The sequence below is a fragment of the Pelodiscus sinensis genome, chromosome 1, assembly GCF_049634645.1.
Source record: "Pelodiscus sinensis isolate JC-2024 chromosome 1, ASM4963464v1, whole genome shotgun sequence".
In the NCBI taxonomy this organism is placed as follows: Eukaryota; Metazoa; Chordata; order Testudines; family Trionychidae; genus Pelodiscus; species Pelodiscus sinensis.
In genome coordinates this window covers 83,329,844-83,353,605 of record NC_134711.1, presented here as the reverse complement: position 1 = coordinate 83,353,605, position 23,762 = coordinate 83,329,844, and the positions used below count along the sequence as shown (strand labels likewise).

The 23,762-nt window shown below is 43.3% G+C and overlaps 1 protein-coding gene across 6 annotated transcripts in view; it reads right to left on the bottom strand.

The window, feature by feature from the left end:
- Nucleotides 1-23,762, bottom strand: part of APAF1 (apoptotic peptidase activating factor 1) — an 88,532-nt gene that overhangs the window by 50,914 nt on the left and 13,856 nt on the right. For 5 of the 6 annotated variants that reach the window (XM_075934039.1, XM_075934030.1, XM_075934023.1 and 2 more), the window contains 7 exons: nucleotides 22,492-22,623; nucleotides 21,868-22,106; nucleotides 18,160-18,327; nucleotides 13,782-13,913; nucleotides 9,658-9,771; nucleotides 7,686-7,870; nucleotides 4,636-4,762 (listed from right to left, as the gene is read on the bottom strand). In XM_075934039.1, the coding sequence (XP_075790154.1) occupies nucleotides 4,636-4,762; nucleotides 7,686-7,870; nucleotides 9,658-9,771; nucleotides 13,782-13,913; nucleotides 18,160-18,327; nucleotides 21,868-22,106; nucleotides 22,492-22,623 (1,097 nt within the window). Of the gene's footprint in view, nucleotides 1-769; nucleotides 1,747-4,635; nucleotides 4,763-7,685; nucleotides 7,871-9,657; nucleotides 9,772-13,781; nucleotides 13,914-18,159; nucleotides 18,328-21,867; nucleotides 22,107-22,491; nucleotides 22,624-23,762 lie in introns of those variants that run through there. The other variant, XM_075934043.1, reaches the window with a different exon arrangement.

Genomic DNA, 23,762 nt, shown 5'->3' with positions numbered 1-23,762 from the left:
CGCTACGGCACCAACCCAGCAGCACTCCAGCTGCTCTTGGGGACGCCTGGGACAGAACAGCTGGGGTACTGCCCGGTGGGTCCCGTAGTGCTGCCCCTCGGGGCTGCGGGACCAACCCGGAAGCACCCCAACTGCTCTTGGGGACGCCTGGGGCAGAGCAGCTGGAGTGCTGCCGGGTTGGTCCCGCAGTGCCAAAGGACAGCGCTGCGGGACCAACCCGGCAGGACCCTAGCTGCTCTGCCCCAGGCATCCGGATTCAGCCTGCTGGTGAAACTGACTCTGCTGGTCAGTTTCAGCAGCGGCTGAATCCCGACGCCTGGGGCAAAGCAGCTGGGGTGCTGCCAGGTTGGTCCCGTAGCGCCGCCCCTAGGCACTGCGGGACCAACCCGGCAGCACCCCAGCTGCTCTGCCCCAGGGGTCCCCAAGTCAGCCGCTGCTGAAACAGATCAGCGGCTGATTCCAGGAAGCCCGGGGCAGAGCTGCTCTGCTCCGGGCTTCCTGGAATCAGCCGCTGATCTGTTTCAGCAGCGGCTGACTTGGGGACCCCTGGGGGCAGAGCAGGTGGGGTCCTGCCGGGTTGGTCCCGCAGCGCCGTCCTTTGGCGCTGCAGGACCAACCCGGCAGCACTCCAGCTGCTCTGTCCCAGGCGTCCGCAAGAGCAGCTGGGGTGCTGCCGGGTTGGTCCCGCAGCCCCGAGGGGCAGCGCTACCAGACCAACCCGGCAGCACCCCAGCTGCTCTGCTACTGGCTTCCCCGATTCAGCTGCTGGTCAGTTTCAGCAGCAGCTGAATGGGGGAAGCCTGTCCGGCTGCCCCAGCACTTCCGGGTTCCTGATGGTGCCGGACCATCAAGAGTCCCGGAGCATTGGATGCCGGACTAATGGAGTTTTACTGTATGAAGATAGATTTGTCAATGGATAGACTTGTGTTTCTAATCAGGTTCTTCAGTATTTAACATACAAAATTTTGAATGTATAAAGGACACAATCAATTGATTGTCAACTAACAATATTGATATTTTAATTTTAAATCGCAAAACTAGAAAACATTGTACACATTAATATTTATTCTTTAATCCTCCATGTGGGTAACACTTTCCTAGAGTCTACATTAAAATGAGGAATTCTAGTTCTATAGATTACAAGAATCAGATTACTTCGATATATAAGGACTTTTTCTAATAAAAAACAATGATTTTGAGGAAGAAAGGAAGACATTTCATCTTATCAAGGAAGATCTTACAACAAAATCTTTCATCCCCAAGTTCCTCAAATTCAGAATGGGAAGAAGTGGGGGGAAGAAGACCTCAATCACTTTGCCAAATATTCTCAAATTTACTTTTATGATAATGCAGGATCCTTGCTTAATCTAGACTAAACTTCCATACTCAAAAACTACTGATCCTCAACAAAAATTTGTTCTCAAGTGAGTACTGAGATGCCAACTGAAACAGGGCCAAGATCATTTAACTATGGAGTTTTTTCTTATGGTTTCCCCTTCTCCTTGAGTTGAAAGGGTATAACTCTGGTTCCAGGCGATTCAAACCCCTCTCCCAGGACCACTTTTACCTTTTATTCTCTTCTCTCTTAAACAGTGCATACATTTCAATGCCTATGTTGCATTCATGAGTGCTATTCCACCAGGCGGCTGTGATCCCTATAATAACTGCTTTGACATTGTACACCCATAGTCCTAGTTCTTCCATTTTTGAGTTATAAGGCCAAAAGTAATGAAGTAGAGAGGATGTCTGTTTCAAAAAATAAAATTAATCAATGAGATGAGGGAGTTTCTAAAAAGATCTCTGACCAATATGGGTGACTAAAGATGGTTTTTAAATAAGACAAAGAATGTGTCTTTGAAGGAACCAACAGGTACCTTCTCACAACAATACCAATACTATCTTAAAAGAAGGGCTGTCAATGAACATGCTTTAATGCCTGCGATTAATGCCGTCCAGGATTAACATTTTTTTAACGCGTTAATTGCAGATGTTAATGTTGCAATGCCCCTTTGAAGTGCCAATGCAGCGCTTCAAAGGAGCAGCACAGCACAGAGCGCAGGATCAGATGGGGACTCCCCAGCTAACCCCAGGCTCCATTGCCCCTCTGAAATGCACAGAGATGGTGTTTCAAAGGAGCAGCCACTTCACAGCTGAGCCAGGGACTCCCCAGATGTTCTGGGGAAATGCCACGTGGGGCCCGGGATCAGCTGAGTTCTCAGCTGATTTTGGGCTCCGCACGGCAACGGAACCGGGGTCAGCTGGCAACTCCCCAGCTGATCCCAGGCTCTGTGTGGTATTTCCCCAGAACCAGGGATCAGCTGGATAGCCCGAAGGCTCCAGGGCTACCACTTACAAATGAGTGCAGAGGTGGCATTTTAAAGGGGCAATGGCAGCAAAGCTGCTGCCGTGCGCATTTGTAAGGGCAGCCCTGGAGTCTTCCAGGGAAATATCGCACAGAGCCCGGGGTCAGCTCGGGAGTCCCCAACTGACCCCAGGTTCCGCTGCCGCAGGAAACCCAGGATCAGGTGGGCAGTTCCCAACTGATCTCAATCTCCAGAGACGGCGTTTTAAAGGGGCAGCCATGGAGCCCGGGGTCAACTGGAGACTCCCAGTTGAGCCTGGGCTCCCCGTGGCAGCAGAACCCAGGGTCAGCTGGGCACTCCAGCTGATCCTGGGCTCCGTGTTGCACTGCTCCTTTGATGCACCACTTTGATGCCTGGGCTCCACCTTGCGCTGCCCCTTGGAAACACTGCCCCAGAGCTTCAAAGGGGAAGTGCTGCATGGAGCCCAGGGTCAGCTAGAGCCCTACTTAAAAGCAAAGCCTATCTGAACTCAAGTGCAACAAAAACGTGTTAGCTAGCAGGAAGAAGGGAAAGAGAAAAGGAGGGGAGAAAAGGTTGTAAATCTTAACTGGATTAAATTTGAGAATTAGGATTAACTGTCTCAAATAAATTCTTTGCTAAAGTGGTAATTGGCCATAACATTAGTTTGTTGAAGGGAATAAAAAAGTTATTACTCTGAGAGTTTTCTGTCTGATCATGCCTCATCATTCTGGAGCACATGAGCATGAGTTGGTTTTCCCTAGGTCGGGCCTATTTGTCAGCCTACTGACCACATGCTTTGGAATACTTTGATACTGTATTGGATACAGTGATGGCTTATTTTTAGACAGTTAGCCATATTTAGAGCAAGTGTATAAAATATCACATAGCCTTTGGACTTAAAATAGGGATATAAAAATTCATTTAAAAAGGTAACCGTGTTAACTGCTAAAAATCCTAGTGATTACACGGTTACATTCGGCAGGTTCTGCAGTATAAAAGTTAAATACGCTTTATATTGCGGAGCCCACAACGAAGCCTCCTTCCTAGGAGTGGGGCTGGCAAGAGCTGTCAGCCTCATTCCCAGCGAGGAGTCTTTGCTATTGTGGCAAGGCTGCCTCCCAGGAGCAGAATCAGGCTTGCTCCTGGGAGGACTTCACTGCAGGATCTGCAGCCAGCTCCCTGGGAGCAAAGCCAGCAGCCCATGCTGACCCAGCTCCTGGGCAGCCAGTGTGTAAACCTGTGGTGAGGTCTGTGGTGAGCCCACTACTCCTAAAGGGCTGCTGCAGATGTAGTAGGCCTTACAAGGAGCTTCTCCAGACCCCTACCAGATCATCGGAAACTCTAATCATTACCCATTATTAATTTCTAATATTAATAATTCCACCATTATGTCATTCAGGGTGCATCTAGGCTACACTCCTCTTTTGAAAGAGGAATGCAAACAAGGGAAATCAAAAATGAAAATGAAACTGATTTACAAATCTCATGCTTCATTTGCATAATCTCTTCCAATCACTTTTTCGGAAGAGATTTAATTAAAAAAAAAAAAGGGCACAGTCTAGATGGAGTTCTTTCAGAAAAAAACTCCTTTCAAGAGAACCAATATTCCTGAAAAAGGGTTGTTGGTTTATTTCGAACGAACCAGGTCGAGAGTGCTTTCCCCCCCCCCAAAAAAATCTATTCTGAAAAAGCAATCAGAAGAGATTATGCAAATGAAGCACGAGATTTATAAATCAGCGCTTCATTTGCATTTTCAATTTCTCTCATTTGCATTCCTCTTTAGAAAGAGGAATATAATCTAGATGCACCCTCGGAGAGGTGAAACATTTCATCCCTGGGCACCAAAGTTAGTTCAACTTAAACCTTTGGGTAGCCATGGCTAGGATGATGGAAGAATCCTTTCATCAACCTAGCTATTCCCTCTCAGAGAGGTACAGAGACACAGCTGCAGCACCATAGATAAGCCACTACAGACATCACCTAAGGGCATGTCTACAATACAACATGATCCAGTAGTGTGCACAAACTATCTAGTATGGACATCTTTATATTACACTGGCTATAGCTGCATTTAGGGGATATAAACCCTTGAACTATATATGCTTTATCGTGAATAAAAAGATGACAACATAAATAACACAGTAAAAATAATTTTGGCACTGTTGTCTATACACTTTTGAATTATTTTCCCTCTGAAGTACTCTAGTTTCTTGGCATCCTTGTACAGTAAAACTAAAATAGAAAAATCTAAGCACTATTTTGTTCAGACTGTTTTATATATAGTTTTGCTTGCATGTATGTATTTTATTACCTGTAAGGTTTTATCAGCACCACAAGAAGCTATTCTTTGTCCATCTTTGGAAAAGCAGGCGTGGTAAGCTGCATCTGTATGGGGTCGGACAACCAAACGGGAGAGGTTCTTCATGGATTTTTTATTTCTACAACACAGAAATAATAGTCAATGATTTCAGAAAAATACTTGTGAGGTTTCTCTTTTCAATCTAATCCACCCAAAAAAATGCATGTATATGTATGTTTCACAGAGTATTTTAATATCTTTTACTTATGTTCTGAAATCTAAAAGACAGAACAGTAACACACATTGCAATCTTCTACATGCACAGCAAAGGCTTGATTGAGTATGTCTTCGGATGGCGAGATCTGATTATCCAAAAACGGGATTATACAAAAACTGGAAGGAACCTCAATAGGTTATCTAGTCCAGTCCACCTGCACCCAAGGCGGGACTATGTAATAACTAGACCATTCCTGACAGGTGTTTGTCTAAATTGTTCTTAAAAATCTCCAGTGAATGATTTTCCATGACTTCCCTAAGCAATTTGTTCCACTGCTTCATTACCCTTGCAATTACGAAGCTTTTCCCAATTTCCAATCTAAATCCCCCTTGCCCTATCCTTAAAGTTTAAAAATAATAATTTTTCTTCCTCCTCCTTGTAACAACTTCTCATGTATTTGAAAATGGTTATCACAAATCCCATTTTTTCAATCTTTCCTCATACAACGTGTTTTATAGACCTTTACTCATTTTGCTGACTTTCTCCAATTTGTTCACATCTTTCCTGAAATATAGTATTCAGAACCGTACAAAAATACTTTTTGAGGTCTTAATAGCACTGAGTAGAGTGGAAGAATTAGTTCTTGTGTCTTGCTCATAATCCCAGAATGATATTCAATTTTTGTATGCAACAGTGTTACTGTTAGCTTTCATTTAGCTTGTGATCCACTATAACAGAAGTGGGGAACCTCAGGCCCGGGGACTGGATGTGGCCCCCAGATTGCCTGGATCTGGCCCCTGAAGCTCAGGGGTCCCCCCCAGCATTGGGGAGCCTACACTGGTGCTCCAGCCCCCCTCTGCCATACTGCAGGGCTGGAGCACACAAAAATCTACCAGGCTGGGCCTCCCAAAGCTCTGGTGTGCTAGGGAAGTGTAGGAGGAGTCTTTCTTCTCCTAGTCAGTAAGGAGTGGGGGGATTTTTTGGTGGGGGCAGGGAGAACGGAGCTTTTCACTTGTGTGCGGCCCCTGATTGATTTTTCTGTGGATGAGTAGCCCTGGCCCCTGAACCAAAAAGAGGTTCCCCACCCCTGCATTATAGCTATCAGATCCCCTTTCCACGGTACTCGTTTCCAGGTAGTCATTTCCCATTTTGTGTGGGCACAACTGAGTGTTCCTTTGTAACTGGAGTACAGGCAGTCCCCGGGTTACGCGGATCCAACTTATGTCGGATCCGCACTTACGAACGGGGCTTTTCTCGCCCTGGAGGACACGGGCGGCAGGACCGCCCAGACACGCCGTGGTCCCGCCGCCCACGCCCTCCGGGGCGAGAAAAGCTGCTCCGCGTCTCCCTGGTCTGCTGGGGGGAGCCCCCCCCAGCAGACTAGGGAGACGCGGAGCAAAGCCGCCAAGGACCCGGGTGGGCCCCAGCAGACCAGGGAGATGTGGAGGACCGGGGCGGTGGGACCGCAGCGCGTCTTGGTCCCACCGCCCGCGTCTCCCTGGTCTGCTGGGGGGGGGGCGCATCTAGTGCGCCCCCCTTCCCCAGCAGACCAGGCTTTCCTCGGAACGCCTGTGGTAGAGCAGCTGGGGTGCTGCCGGTTGGTCCCGCAGCGCCGCTCTCGGCGCTACTGGACCAACCTGGCAGCACCCCAGCTGCTCTGCCCCAGGCGTCCTGATTCAGCTGCTGCTGGTCAGTTTCAGCAGCGGCTGAATCAGGACGCCTGGGGCAGAGCAGCTGGGGTGCTGCTGGGTTGGTCCAGTAGCGCCGAGGAGCGGCGCTACTGAACCAACCCAGCAGTACCCCAGCTGTTCTGCCCCAGGCGTCCCCAAGTCAGCCGCTGCTGAAACTGACCAGCGGCTGACTACAGGAAGCCCGAGGCAGAGTTGCTCTGCCCCGGGCTTCCTGGAATCAGCCGCTGATCAGTTTCAGCAGCAGCTGACTTGGGGACGCCTGGGGTTCTTAAGTTGAATCTGTATGTAAGTCGGAACTGGCAGAGCAACTCTGCCTCGGGTTTCCTGTAGTCAGCCGCTGGTCAGTTTCAGCAGCGGCTGAATCTGGATGCCAGTTCCGACTTACATACAGATTCAACTTAAGAACAAACCTACAGTCCCTATCTTGTACATAACCCGGGGACTGCCTGTACTTTGCATGTGTCCTTATTGAATTTCAACTTATTTATTTCAGACTATTTCCCCAGTTTGTCCAGATGATTTTTAATTTTAATCCTACCTTCCAAAGCAATTGGAATTCTCTGACATTTCTTTTATGGCTATTCAAATCTTACCTCACTTCACTGGACTGGACTGATGGTATGTACCCTCTATCCAGGGCCAGCCCACAACATTTTGGCACCTGAGGCGGGGAGTTCAAATAACGCCCCTATGCTCCCTCGCTTGGGCCAAAACTTTGAAAGGTCTCAATTCTCTGGGTCCTAGTGGCATCCCCCCCACAGACTGGCACCTGAGGTGGCCGCTTCAGTTCGCCTCATGGTAAGGACAACCCTGCCTCTATCTACCTATCTTAAAGTTTCTTTCTATACCTACATGAATTACTGTTTTCAGCATTAAGGATCAAACCTTGCAGCATACATTTAGGTACGGGTGTAAAAAAAACCAACTACCTACCCCAAATGAATTATTCAGCCATGTTATCTTTCTTGGACTTTTAAAAATAATTTTTAGATTTACAATTGCTCAAATTGCTGGATTTCTTATTCTTATAAAAATCATAATTCCCTTTAAAGGTATTTGTGGATTAACTATACATAGAAAATAGTTTTCAGGAGAGTTTTTTAGTTTCTTGTATGCAAGAGTCCAGTGCATCAAAACAGTTTGCAATGACTTACACCCATTCCAAGTAAAATGCTCCTTTAACAAGTTCTTGCTGCGCTTGCAGTTTCGCTTGCTGATACACTTCTGAAGTCTCTGGCTGACACAGTCCTAATTGTATAATGTCAGGAAATGGCTGCCTTCCAAGAAGATGTCCATTTAAAGAGAGAAATTCCTGAAAGTTTTCACGTATTATGCTATCCTGTGAACAAAATGGGTATATGTTTGATAATACAGCCTGAATTGGACAGACATTTTTCAAATATATATTATTCATACTTTTGCATTTTGCATAACAATTCAAATATTCTTTAAGAAGTGCATCTTATATTTAGTCCTGGAGCAGATTTAATTGGCTGGAATATTTGGAAGTAACCTTTGTATGATACTGATTTCCCAGAATAATGGATCAGATACCATCATTTTTGTTCACATTGAGTAGTCTCTTAATCCCAAAGCAGTTCTTTTAAATTCAACCATTTATTTCTCAGAGTGAGGGTGAGAGAATCTGTCCCAGTTGGACATGGGGACTGCAGGAACATTATCAACCAACCAAGGAAGCTGCCAATGGTTCTTGATGTCTATACGGAATCTGTTAGTACTCTTCCTCTCCAAGTGCAAACTAATGGTTCTTATTAGCCTTTTTTAACTATCTTGTCATTAAGGTGCTAATAGTTTTCCTGTTGCAGGATGGCTCTGCTTCACTTTGAAACTTATCTACCCACTGCCTCTTTGTCTCCACCCCCCCCCTTCAATTTTTTTTTATTCTCCCCTCCTCTCTCCTTCCCTCTTTTATTCTTCATTGTGGACATCCAACACTCCGGTCATCTGAAGAAATGGGTTGTGACCACGAAAGCTCATGATACCATCTACATGTTTTATTAGTCTTTAAAGTGCTACCAGACCATTTGTTGTTTAAGTTTTTCCTATTACAGACTAACTCAGCTACCCCGCTGAAGCATAGTGTTACTTGTCTGTTAACTTTAAAATACTGAATAAGTTAACATTTTATATAAAAAGTTTGTTTTTACACACACACACACACACACACACACACACACACACACAGAGATAAATATATAGAGATATATAACACACTCTTCATACATTTATGTATTTTCAATCTTCGCACTGAAAATATACGTGTTCTGTTTTAGTTAATACAGTAAAACCTGTACTATCTGGAACTTAAGCATCCGGAAAACTGTAGAAACTGGCAAATTTTAGCAAAACGAAATGAAAAGAAAAAGGAAACTGGCCCTTTAAGTGTTCCTCAGATGAGAGTGCAGCACATACTTAGGGGAGGGGCAAACAGGAGCCGGAAGCAAGCATCTTGGCTCCCCCCCACAACTCCTGGCACCCCCAGCAGGCCAGCATCCCCTGACAGGCTGCCCCCACCATCCCCGGCTTCCATCTTCCCTCATCAGGACACATCCCGCGCCCCCTGACAGACCAGCCCCCCCAGCAGCTCCCACGCCACCACCTCCCATCTCCATCTCCAGCCCCCCCACCCCCCAGGCCACATCTCGTGCCCCCTGGCAGGCAAGCCCCCCCCCCCACCCCGCCATCACTGCCTCCTGCCCCCCCCAGCTTCTACTCCCCCTCTCACCAGGCTGCATCCTGCCCCCCCCCACATGGATCGTGGGCCACTCTCCCCCCCAGCAGGCCACATCCCAGCCCCCGCACAGCTCCCATGCTCCCCCTCCCCCAAGATAACCTGAATTTTTAGGTTACCAGTGCGCCCTAATCCCCGGACGTACTGGATAACAAGTTTTACTGTCTATGATTTTATGGTCATTACTCATATTTATATTAATGTCCAAGAATTCATTTTTTCTTCCTCAAACTACAGGCTGTATTGTAGTGGCAACTCCATAGTTTACCACTCCTGCCTTTGACCATTCAATTCTTTTTTTAAAAAAGCTTAAATCAAACAGAAAAACAAGGTCTGGTTAGAGACTATTAGTCATTTATCTTAAAGTAACATACCTTCTGATCCAATATAGGGCTATATTCTACATATTCATGAATCAGATGGGCAGGCCCTACCAACTCTGTTTTTGCTTTTATCCAATCTAGAGAAAACATGAGAGCACAAAGTTCCTGTAAGAAAAAAATAAGTTTAACAAAAATACGTAAGGAAAAAATTTATTGCATATATAAAATTGTTATACAGCATTTTAAAATGTGTACAGTAAAAAAACCCAAAAAACATCCCTCTAAAGCTTCAAATCTTATAGATTGACAACTGACAAAGGAAAAAAAACCATATTTAAAGAAGCCATAAAATTTAAAATGTATTATTGGGAAAGTTTAAAAAAGCCTCATCAATTACAAGCACCTGAAGAGGGAGTCAGAGAGACTACTAATGTAAGGCCCTGAAAAAGGGATTATTAACCAGAGCCTGAAGTTAGTAGAGAGAGAAAAGATAAGATTCCCAAATATTCACTTTAATTAGTCAAAAAATAAAAAATACAGTCCAACAGAATGCCTTAAAAAGATGACTTTATAAAGTTTTCATGGTCCTGAAAAAAACAAAAAGTATAACTACTATGCATAAAGTCACCACAGTCAAATTTTAAAGCAGTTGTAGAGTAAAACAACCAAATAAATTCTGTCTATCAAAAGGATGAAGCTGTTTTTAACATCACCTCTATTGTGAATTAATCTGATTGCCTAAGAGCACCACACTACATAAAACTAATTAGCTCTATTTTAGCTGAGAAAAAGTTGACCAAGAGTGAGGGAAGAGGGAAAGAGGAAGGAAAAAATATATATAATTTTAGAGAATGTGTGTGTCTGTGAGTCTGTTGGATAAAGAACTCCGTCTAAACAATAAGAGCTAGGACCACCAAATTTGGTATGCAACTTCCTCTTATTTTAAAACAAGGTCAGGGTTTGATTGTGCCTGGACAATGGCATGTGCCTGTAGTCCAAATGTTTTCCATAATAAAGAAAGAGGGCTGCTAGGAGGGACAGTTATGCCCCGCAATGACCACAGAGGGCAGCAAGCATAAGGGACATTTATACTGCAGAGTGAACACAGGCAGGCAGCTGTACCAGGAAGACAGTGGCCAGAGCTCTCCATATTGCCAGCCACAGATAAGTGACTCCCCTGCCCCAAACCCTTCCACACTGGCCCTCGACCACAGTGCCAGATGGGAGGAGAGAGGGCAAAACCTGCCAGCCAGCAGCCTTGCCACCTTTACCCTCCCACAAGCAGAAGGCCGGGCAGGGCAGCACAGACCATCCACAGGAGGAGCAGCTATCAAGGAGGAGCCCCCACCCCACCCCCCCAGACCTCCTGGCCCTCTGCCCTGAGGCCCTCACCTACCTCCCTGAATCCTACCCTGAGCCCTCCCTGCACACAACCATGTGCCCCAACATCTCCATCCCCTGCCTGAGCCCCCTCAACCTCTGACTCCTCCACCCACACCCCCTGCCCTGAGTCCCAAAAACCCTGTCCTGATTCCTCCACACTACACTCCCTGCCCAGAGCCCCCCACACCTCCTAGCCCTGACTCCTGCACCACCTTTGCCCTGAATCCCCTCACTCCCGAATTCCTGACCTGACTCCTGCAACTCCCACCCTCTGCCCTGAGCCTGTCACACCTCGCTGACTCCTGTACCCCTTGCCCTAAAACCCACCTCCCATGCCCAACCTCCTGCCCTACACAATCATTTAAATATAGGAAGTACATTTTACTTAAGTTAAGAAAATAAATAAATAAAACTTCAACCTTTACTACAGTTAAGGACCCAAGCAACGCTGGGTAAATCTGCAAATATTCTACAAAATAAATGAAATGAAAACCCTAATCACTTCTTTAAAGGCTATGAATCCCCGATATGGACACACAACAAGTGCTTTAAATGTGTCCTGGCTAACAATGAGCAACAGACCTTCAATATATTTAAAGAGTGCTCCATTACCACCATACATTACAAAAATAAAAATGAAGTGTGGCAAGGTTCTCGCTCAGGCCCCTTGCCTTGGGACATCTTCTGGTCCACAAATCAGCTGGAGACCCCCTTCTGGTGCAGTCACCCGGGCCTTTTATTATCAGTTTCCCACCACCTTCTATTTACAAAGCTTTTGGACTGTTGCAAACTCAGCTAGCCTCTCCTTCTGGCTTGGGGAGCACACTCAGCCACACCCTGGCTCCTCTTACTTCTCTCCTGGCTCCCCTCTGGCTGCCTTATATAGCCCTATGGCTTGTGAGGCCCACAGCTGCTACCATTGGCCCTTCAGGCCTGGGCTTGCTCAGATGGTTCTAATTGACCTTCTCAGCCAGGCTGTAGTGGCAGAGTTCTGGCTTAGCCAGGAGTCTGTCTCAGAAGTTATAAAAGTTACACTTTTATGTAAATGGCAGACAGCTGATCGCTGTTACTTTTTTCAGATTCATTCTCTTAGTAATCTTTTTCCAAGAGTCTCCAATTTACCCTACCTGATTTTTTTTCTGGTCACACCAATCTGTTAAGTGCTTTAGAAATGAAAGAATCCAATCCCATACTTCAAAGCTTACAATTAAAAAAAACCTATATTTTTTTGCTTTAGCACAAACAGATTTTCAAGAGCACACAATATGAACAGGAACTCTGCAAAAATTATCTTTGATGTACATAATAAAAATAATTCAAGCAGAAAATGTGTTAGAAACATTTCTAATTTTGAAACTGACAAAAGTTCAGAACTCAAATGGGAGATATTGATGTAGTTTTCATAGAACTTCCTCTCCCGTTTTTCCATCCAATTATAGAGCTAACTGAAATTTTTGTCCCCAAAAAAACCAATAGAAAAAAAAAAAAAAAGACAAAATTTTACTTTTTGGACCAATGTTAAATGAATACAAAACCCAGTAAGATAGACAGATGATGGTATGTGTAGATATCCCCCAATCTGTACATCCACAGAATCATTAAAAGTCCCGAGTGGCTCATATACAATATAACACAAAACTAGAAGATTTACCCAGCATTGCTCAGGTCCTTAACTCAAATATATTTTCTTTTTCTTCATTTAAATTATTAGTCTGATGCGAGACTGAGAATGAGGAGTTCAGTATGCAGGCTGCCCCAAGGGGAGAAGACAACCCCAGCTCTCTCACAGCACAGCTTGAGGCTAGGTAAGAAATGCCTGTCCATTGCTGTTACAGCAGGCACAGCTAGGGGAGGGGTGCATGTCTCCCGACTGGGGACAGACAAACACAGAAACTCTGAAATATATAGTAAATAGTTGTCCCTTTCTTCACACCTGCCCCCTGCTGACCCAATGGGTTACAGCTGTCCCAGTCCCCATCTCTGGCCCCTTGGTGCTTCCCTTTGTGGCCAGTCTACAGTGTAACTGTCCCTCTCCTTTTTCCATTTTATGAGAAACCATCAAATTCCAGGCACATCCCATTGTTCTGGCACAACCAAACACAATCTTTACTTCAAGTTATGGTAAGAGGAAGCTGCATACCAAATTTGGTAGTCCTAGCTCTTACCATTTAGGAGGATTTCTTGAACAAATGAACTCACATGCAGACAGAAACACATTTCTAAAATATATAGTAAGACAATGGTGAGAACAAAAATTAAGTCTCATGAGACAGTTTATCTAAGTTCTTCCAACATTTGCCTAAGGATTAGGGCTCTCTGGTGGACCAGAGATCCTCTGTGTTTCTTGGCTCACAAAGGCAGCCCTGAGTCTGCTTGAAACTAGCCTTTTTCATCCAAAAATACTTTGTCTGTGGCTTCCTGGAGAATCCAATTTGAACTAGTATATTTAAACCTCTGGGGGGGAGAGGTGGGAGGTAGAGTCAGAGGTTTAAAAGTGATGATAACCAAAGGAATTACAATTGCATGCCTCCTTCTTCTATAGACATTGCAAATAACCTTGCACCACCACAAACACTTGTATTTTTAATACTATGAACTACAGCTACATTAATCTTAATTCAAAGAATTTTAACAGAATTCATTAAAAGCCTTGCAATATAATCGCAGGAGTCTGCAACAACTGGAGGAAGAAACTTTTGTAGGGAACAGTTATATAGGGAAACTTTTTTCCCCACAACCCTATATAGTTGTGGGGAAAATAGGAAAGATCAAGTTTGTGAGTCTGAACTTACATTCTGCATGTTGGCACTAGCCATGTGGTATGCTAGAAAGTTACACCAATACATACAGTCCTCTTGAGCTGGAGTAGGTATATGTAGTTTATAATGTTTCTTGTATTGATTTACTACCTTTTTATGCAGCTCCTGCAATAACAAATAGTAACACGTTTTCAATTAGTACTACATCAAACCCTAGGATAAAAATATTTTTATTAGTTTTAAAAAGATGTTATTGAAGAAATCAACTCAGATTTTTAATTATCACCCCTCTAAAGTGTGAAGTAAAATAAACATCTAAATGCACAATCTGAAAGGTTAATTCATTTCTCCTTCAAATTTTTCCCCAATATCTTTAAGGTACTTATGTCTAGATCAGCATCATTTTTTCAATAAAGGAAATCCCAAAGTTATGAGGAGATCACACTGTATTTGTCAAAGACTATCAACACATAAAACACTTTACAAAATAAAATCATTCTATGGCCTTAGGAGCTCACATACTATATGCACAAAGTAGTCATTTTTGTGTGGTAACTCCACAATCTATTTGCTTTTGCAGAGCAGTACATGACTACTGAGAACATTTATCTTTTTTACATTGCACATAAAATATTTTATGGAGGTATGAAAAAGATATTTTCTCTTCAAGAGGAGGAGGGATCTTGAATTTTTTTCTTGCTTTTGAATAGATCACTTTTGGCTTCTTGTATCTTCTGAGTTCCTGGAAAATTTAGGGTGGAAATTTCAAGAGAACTGTGGGAGCTATACCTCAAAGTCACCTACTTCCTCCCTCCCCCTGAAAATCCCACCCTAAATTCGATGCCCTCCACGTACTGGGCTCATTCTCTATTCAATTCAGTAGTGAAACTATGGCATCCCTAGATGAGGTGATTTTTAGTGGGACAAGAGGGATGATTTCATCCATGCCAAGTCCCAAAACCACATGCAGTCCAACCTAGAAAAAGCAGGACACTAAAAGGCTTTCACGATCTATACTGTAAAAACTTGGTTTATAATTAATTTCAGACCTCAGAGGATACATTATTATTACATAGTTACAGCTCAAATTCTTCCTGAAACTAGTTATTCCACTGTGACAGAGAGCTGGACAACAGTAGTCAGGGTCAGATTAACTCTTGTGGAAGTGTGGGTCTATTAGATTTTTGGCCCCCTAGACTCTGGAGTGGGGCCAAAAATGAGGGATTGGTATGCAACAGGGCTGTAGGTTCAGGCAGAAGGGTGGATGTGGAAGGAATTGAGGGTTCTGACTGGGGGTATGGGCTCTGGGGTTGGATTGCGGATGAGGAGTTTGGGATGCAGGAGGGGGCTCCTGGCTGAGGCCGCGGGGTTTGGACTGCGAGAGCAGGCCCAGGTTGGGGTGGAGGTGTGGGGTCTGGGCAGAAGTGTAGGAGGGGACTCAAGGTTGACGTGTGGGTTCTAGGAGAGGTCTAGAGAACTGGAGCAAGGTCAGAGCTGGGGCTCTGGATGGAGTTAAGATGCAGGAAGGGGTCAGAGCTGAGGTGCAGGGTATCAGGTGTGATTCCCAGCCCATGGGAGCTGCGGGGCAGAGCACCCAGGCAACAGCAGTCAGTGCAGGGACAGAGTTTCCCAGCACTTTCAGCAACACAGCTCCAGAAAGGAAAGGAACAGCAGCATGACAAGCTTCCTTCCCCTCCCCTCAAGGAAAGTCTGGCCAGGAACACAGGGGCTTTAGGGGCAGTAGACCAGGCATACTTAGCTCAGGGTAATTACCTGTACCCTCAAATTCCCTTTCTTAATCCATCCCTGTCGGTAGCTATACCAGCACTCTGATCACTGGATCACCAATTAAATGTCCTCAGAGTAAACCTTAGGAGCCTAATTGATAGATTGTGGCTGGGCAGGAGAGAGCAATAAGGCTAATTAACCCATTATCCCAGAAAGTAGAAGAGGCGTACGAAAGAAGTTCTTTGAGAGGAAGAGAAACTAGCAGGTTTTTCAGAAGCAGAGCCAGGAAAGATCACTCAGAATAAAGATGCATTCTCTCTTCTTCATTCTTGGCTAAGTGAACTTCTGACAAGTGTATACCACTATATATTCTGAGCTACACACATTGTAAAAGTGGTGGGAAAGGACACTGTAAATAAATTGCAAAAAGGTTTTGAGAGAAAGAAGATTGCCAAGCAGTTTGTGGCTAGAGAAGAGACAGAGAAGGATAAAGCCCTGTTATGCCCTCTTTAATCATTAGTTGCCAGAAAATAGTGCTATTTTAAGTGCTACTATGGGTTTATGCAACTAAAATTAACAATAATTCCGTTTTTGCCTACCCTACTTTTACACTGCACCTCTGCTTTTTAAATGTCGTAAGAGCTGCCGGGTCTGGGACTGGGTGCAAGCTGGGACAGCTAAGTCCCAGCTTATGCTGTGGATCTGCCATTTAAAATGCAGAGCTGCACCACAGCCTAGGAATTAACCCCCTTATCGACTAATTGAGTGGTCAAAGGAAATTCCATTAACTACTCAATTAGCTTACTAACCACTATTTAACTTGCATACACAGAAAGGCTCTTTATGGCTGGTTCCTGCTTTGGGGAGTCAGGTGCCTGTCTCTTAGGTTTGGCATGTTGCCCTGAGGAAGGACTCTAGTCTGAAACTGCAGTTGGTGAGGCAAGTTAGAGGTGGGCAGGGCCCAGAATTTCAGGCTCCAAAGCACCTCTCAAAGACTGCACCATAAGGAGACATTTTGAACTGTAAATTTCTAGCCGTGAGCATGAGACAATGTTAAAACTTCTGTGAAATATGCGTTTTGCCTAGGCAGCGATCACAGGTGCAGCAGTGTGTAAAGTCCAGGAAACAGGGCATTTCTATTGGTGTATTTCACTCCCAAAAGGGCTCCATATGCTGACGGTTACTGAAGGTCTTCATAGGCAGTTGACACAATTCAAGGTAGAAAAGAGAAGGGAAAAGGTTTCTGTGGGTTTGTTTGGTTTGTTTGTTTTTTAAATCAAGGAAAAAGGAAAAGAAAAGGAAACGAAGTATCTGCTAACAGGAAGCTAAGTAACAACGGTAGAATAATTAACTACAAAGTAGCCAGGCACTGCTGAGTGTTTCAATTCGTAACCTAGGCTGGTAAATAAGAAATTGACAGGGGGTTTGTTGCATGGCATCAGGGACTATGCCTATGCAACCCAACCAGGCACTACTACCAAAAATTTCCAACTATGAGCACACGGACACCTGCAGTGGAGCACCCAGAGGGACAGTACTCAAAGAACATTATTCTCCAATTAATGAACTAAACTGGAAAGTGAAATATGGGGAACTATTTTTTAAAAATCTAAATTAAAAAGATTTTACGGTTGTAGTCAGCCTTAAATTCTAAAGCCTTTTGTAACATGCATAAATAACTCTTGTTGTTGATCTTATTCTTTGACTTTAATTTCTCACTGTTACTTTTGCTAATTGAGTGTATACTACAAGGCAAATAGGAGAGAAAAATATATACTACTTGCAATCACTCTCTCATTCCCCCCCGGGTTTCATTCAAGAGACCACCAATATACACACACATACACTTTTCTATACTCCATTTAAAAATAGACCAAAAAGGAAGTGGTATGACATCACATAGTGGTGTGAAGATTATCTTCTACTTGTAATGGGTAATATCCAGAGAATCCGAGACAAGAGAAGAAATTTATTTTAAAGAGTCTTATAACTCCAAACATGCCCACTGTCAACTAAGCTCAACTTTTTCAAATTTCTCAGCATCAAAATAGTTACAAATTATGACTGTCAAAAAAACCCCATTAATAAGCATACTTAAAGTTAACTGCATTTAAGATCTACCTTTACAAAAATGGTTATTAACATTCTGTAACATGGGAATATAGACTACGGCTATTTTCTGTAACAGAAGTGTATCTAACACAGTAGGCCATTGGTGCGAAATCTGTAGCCCACAGGTTACATGCAGCTCATCAGGATTCTATGAGTAACCCACAAGACATTTTGTTTACTGTTGCCCAAAGGTTTGCCAGATTCTGCTGGTTTCTGACCAAGCAGTTTTTTCCATACCAGTATTACTAAAGCAACATGCATGTAAAACAAAACCAGATGAAGTGAGGTATATGCTCATAACAATGACTGTGAGATCTATGTGTTCCTTATACAGCCAATCAAAGCACTTGCTATGTGCGGTTCAACCAACACAATCCACAAATTCTAGGTATGCCAGTACTGTTAGCAAAACTATCCTATCCCGGAAAACCATCTTGGTTACAACAATCTTACAGCTCGTGGAGATGGAGACACACTCATGTGGCCCATTCACGAGCCTAGGTTGCCCATCGCTACACCTGGCTGACCAATGTTTAAGAGTAAGTATAAACTAGAGTTATGGCTACTGTACCTGAAGCTGATTGCGATTTTTCTCTGTGAGGAAGTCAAGTTGAAGATCATGTAAATAATAATGGAATGATTTCCCATTACGGTCACAAAATAAGAGAGATTTATTAACAAACTCTTGCAGTATATCTTCAACTTCTTCAGTCTCCATATCCCAAAGAATACAAAGCACCTGAAAAGCCATAAAACATAAAAGAGGTAGGACTAAAGCAGCAATATGGCTATTACCCCCAAATTACTTAAATTACCAGACAACAAAGACCACATTAATTAATGAATACAACTTCTTATAGAACAGACAAAACAATGAGGTCACCAATGTTAATTTTTCCATACCAAACTAGATTAATAGATCAATTTGGATTTACACAAAAATGCACAGTAGAAATTTTCTTAGCCCTAAATATTGCCAAAAAATACTTAAGTTCTTGATGAGAGATTTCCAGCTCCAGAAGACAGCACATGTGCAATCTTTGTTTAAAATAACTAAAAGGGAAGGAAAATCTGATGTACAAAATATTTAGACTACCATTGGACCAGGTAAGAAGTGAGTGTACTTAAAATGCACAGGGGGAAAATGGGAAAAAACATAGTAAAGCCACACTCTAGAGATCAGTTTGAGAAAAAGTAATTGGTTTTCATTTTTAGAAGAGGGGAGCAAAATTTTATTAGTTTATTTAATTGTATTGAAATCTGCAACCGGTGGTCAGCCTACACAAAAAACGAAAGGGCCACAGGGCAGGGGTAAATCTCGAAGTCTGTACAGGTTGTACCTGCCTTAACTGGGACTCCCCGGTCAGACAACATCCATGGTCCGACAGAGCCCAGGAAGAGGAAGGTCTGGTGGTGGGGCAGGAGCACCATAAGGGGCAAGGGGGGGGGAATTCTGGCTCAAGCAGCCCTGGGCCTCTGGCCTTGGCCAAGAAGCTCTGACCCCAGTGGTAGCCAGGGAGCTCTGGCCCCATTCCTGACTGCATTCTAATTCCAGCAACCGGGGAACACCAGCTCTAGCGGCAGTCATGGAGCTATGGCCTGGGCCACGGAGCTCCGTCCCTGTCCCTACACACTGGCCGCAGAGCCCCAGCCCCAGGAGGCTGCAGAGCTCTGCCGTAGCTGCACGGCTTTGGACGTGGCACTCCGACCCTGGTACTGCTAGGGATGGAGCACCACAGCCAGAGAGCCCTGAAGGGCTGGAGGCCAAGCCCAGTGGCAGCATGGCTAAGTGGGGAGGGACCTTCCCTGGCCCAGCAAATCCCCTCATTTGGGTCGAGTCAGGTCCCAAAGGTGCCAGACCAATGAGGTCCAAGCTCTACTGGGACACACACATAGCCATCTGTATTGGAACCAGTCATATTCGACATATTCATAAATTATATGGAAAAAGGGGTAAACAGGTGGCAAAAATGTGCAGATGATACTAAACTACAAGAGACTGTCAAGTCCCAAGCAGACCATGAAGAACAATAAAAGTATCTCACAAATCTGAATGACTGGGAAGTAAAATGGCCTGTGGCATTCAATGTTTACAAATGCAAAATTATGTACAAGAGGGATCTTGGAGTTATTGTGAATAGTTCTCTGAGAACATCCATTCAATGTGAAGCAGCAGTCGAAAATGCGAACAGAATTTTGGGACTCATTAAGAAAGGTATAGACAATAAACACAGAAAATATATTGCCTCTATATAAATCCATGGTATGCCCACATCTTGAATACCGCATGCACGTGTGGCTGCCCCATCTTAAAAGAAATAGTCAAACTGGAAAAGGTTCAGAAAAGGGCAACAAAATGTATTAGGGGTATGGAACAGCTTCTGTATGAGGAGAGACTAGTAAGATTGGGACCTTTCACCTTAGAAGAAGAGACTACTAAGGGGAGAATGACAAAGGTCTATAGCATTATGACTGGAGTGGAAAAAGTAAATAAGAAAGTTTGTTTCCTCTTCATAACACAAGAACTGTAAGTCACCAAATGAAATTAACGGGTAGCAGGTTTAAAAAAAAACAAAAGGAAGTGTTTTTTCACACAAAACGCAGTCAACCTCCTTGCCAGAGGATGTTGCGAAAACCTATAACAGTTCAAAAAAGAACTAGCTAAGTTCTTGAAGGATAGGTCCATCAATGGCTATTAGCAAGGGTGGGCAGGAGTGGTGTTCCTAGTTTCTGTTTGCCAGAAGCTGGAAACAGGTGAGATGATTACCTGTTTTCTTCATTCCTACTGGAGCACCTGTGTTGTCTGACACAGTATAACCATTCTAATGTTCTTAAATTAGACCCAGGATTTTGCTTAGGAAAAGGGGAGACCGGAACTCTTCAGAGATCTAGATACCACTTGAGTACCTCCTTATATGTGTAGGGCAAAAAGAATCAGAAGTGAGCCAAGTCCTAAAGGTAAGCTGAGGAGAGTCTGCCCCATGTTATTGGTTATATGTAGGGAGCCATGTAAACCCACACTGGGCCCAGTGAAATGCCTAGTATGAGAGAGGTAAGCGAAACAACACTGGGAAGAAGCACTAAATTAATCAAGTGGCAGCCTGCCATTAATTCACCCATCTGCCTTCATTCATCTGCACATTCTTACCAATGAAGATCATGCTTATTTACTCAACCTCTCTCAAATGCTAACCACTTTCAATATGCTTTTTCAACTTTTAGCTAAATCAATAAAGTCTGATCAAAAGAGCTATATAAGGCCTAGGTATTATATTACATTTGAACCTCCTTAATGTGGGTGTCTGTGATTCAGGAACATCCATGGTTCAGACCTTCATATGGCTTGAATGCCAGCATCAGCTCCCCGCTAGTTACGATTGCAGGCCAGATGCACGCCAGCCCAGCCGTAGCTTGGATCCAGCCTGGGGGTTCTGCCTGGCACAGGTAGGACTCAGTTCTGTGTGCTGCCACTCTCGTCTACCCCCAACTGGGGGAACAGCAATGCGGTAAAGCACATGTCTGGCAGCTGCCCCCCACCACCACTCCCATTGGCTTCGAATTATGGCCAATGGGAATGGCAGGAGGCATGGAGCCACGTGTGTCCCTGAGAGTGGGATGCCAGATAAGCACCCCAATCCCATCTTCCTTATGCCTAGACCCCACAAAACCCATGCCCCTCATGCACCCTCACTACCTCCCAGATCCCACACCCCCAGCACATTCCTACATCCTCCCTCCCTTCCAGACCAGACCCCCCCAACCCAAACACACTCCTACACCATCCTAGACGCCACCCCAGCACACTCCTGCACCCTACCTCTCCCCCCGGCCCCATTCCCACCCTGCTCCTGCCTCCCAGAATCTGTACACCCAACTCCCAACAACAGTTTAAATACAGTGCATTAAGGATTTATCTTATGACATGTTATACATACATGTAAAGTTCTCTATAACGGTTTGTAAATACAAAAGCTTTAGTAAGACTTTTTTACCCTTCATTATGGCAAACATCCATGATCCAGAAAATTCCATAATCCAGCACAGCCTATTTTTCAAGGTTGCCAGATTAAAGAGGTTCAAGCGTATTGCAACAGCTCTTCAGGTACAACTTCTTAAATATCAAACTAAGATGCTGTTACTTTTTAAAATCACACTGGTGATAAATTCTTTTCATTAGGTCATACATATTAAAAGGAAAAGAAAAACTATTACTTTTAGTCAAAGTGAGTAGTTGAATCTCAATAACAACTATAAAACTCTTCAGTTTTGCTTTTATTACCTTAGTTGGCACCTTAACATCCTTTTGAAGGACAGAAAGATCTTTATAATAGTCTTGAAATTTTTCATTTAACATTTCAACACTCATGGACATGGCTTCATCAAGTGCTTCGTAATCATAAGACGATGATTTCCTTATTCTTTTAAATTGCTTATTCTGCAGCTGTCTGAGGTAATATTCCCATCGGTTAGGGAAATCTCGTAATAGTGCACCTATCAATGACACAACAAGAGGGGAACCTGAAAAACATGAATAAAAAAAGTTTAAAATCTTGAAATTTATTGCTTAACAATTTAATACAGACATTGATGAGGAAGTCAGGTCAGGTTCTTGTTTCTTCGACAAACATCTTGGGATGTTGGAGGCAAAGTGAACAAGATATGCACTTTATTTATGTGTATGAAACTTTTGAGAACTCATCTGAATACTCTTCCTGTACATACTCTACACAGAATGAGAAAGGAGGCAGAAAAAGCTGTATACTCAAAAGCCAAGATAAGCATTCATTTTGTTGTTCATTTAAAACAATGCTGTAGTACAGACTTAGTGTTCCTTACTTTATTTCTATAAAGCAGAAACTAAAAAATAAAAATATTTCTAATTGTAAAAACTAAAACTACATACCTTTGCATTCCCTTACAATACTATTAGCTTCTTCTGGCAAATCTGTTATTTTCATATTAACAAACAGAGATAAAATTTCTAGTCCTTTATCGTGTGCTAATCCACTCTCCACAGAAACTTCATATTTATTGCCTGGAGATTTAAATTAAGTAAAAACAAAAACTTAGTAAGAAGTATCTGAAGTATTTAAATTAGCTTGTGTGCAAAAGGTTAAAGGACTACCAAACAAAAACTTTAAATAACGTGTGTGCTTAAAGACTTGGCTCTTCCTTCTTTGTATGTCACTAAAGTACTTTTGTACCTAGATTGATGGGGAAAGGAGCATAAATTACACTTATCAAACCGATATGTAATAAGTACAAAATTGTTGCAGTGATAATTACTAGACTATAGTTTAGTATTCAGGCCATCTCCTTCCCCACCCAATAAAGTTAGCATTTAAAATAGATTAAGAAAACATAGTGAAGGTTGGCAGCTTAAGTAAAACATCACTGACTACAGATTTTGCAAGTGTTTTTTTTGTTGCTTATGTCATGCCATAAATATTTATGAAATGGTACAGTATGTAAATTTGCTAAACAAGTTCCCATTCCAAAGAGTTAAATATTATAGAAGCCCAAACCTAAGGCTACGTCTAGACTACATCCCTTTTTCGGAAAAGGGATTTAAATTAGACGTATCGCAATTGCTAATGGAGCAGGGATTTAAATCTCCCGCGCTTCATTAGCATAAAAATGGCTGTTGCTTTTTTTCGGCACGGAGCTTTGTCGGAGAAAAGCGCCAGTCTAGAGGCTGATCTTTCGAAAAATAAAGCCTTTTCCGAAAGATCCCTTATCCCTTATTTCAAGAGGGATAGACTTTGGCAAACATCAGCTTAAGGAAGGAAACAGAAAGCAGCACACCAAAGATAACTCGTAAATCTGAAAGGCACTAAATGAAGGCAAATTTTCTTAGTAATAAACATGTTTACACTTTAAAAATAAATCTAAAACTATAGCGTTCTTTCTTGTGGCACAAACAGCAATACACATCAGGGAGGATAATAAAAAGAAAATAGAGGAAATCATATACAAATCTGAATAGGTTTGAACAAAAACATATCTAAGAATTTTAAGAGTTCTAGTGAATGAAATATCAGAACCACAACAATAAAACTAAAATATACTGAGTAGGAAAAATATCCCACAGCCTAGGGAAGGCGGAAATTATGTTCTGCAACTGTTCTTAACAAGGTGAGGAAGGAAAAAAAATGAGATTACTAGCCAATCTGA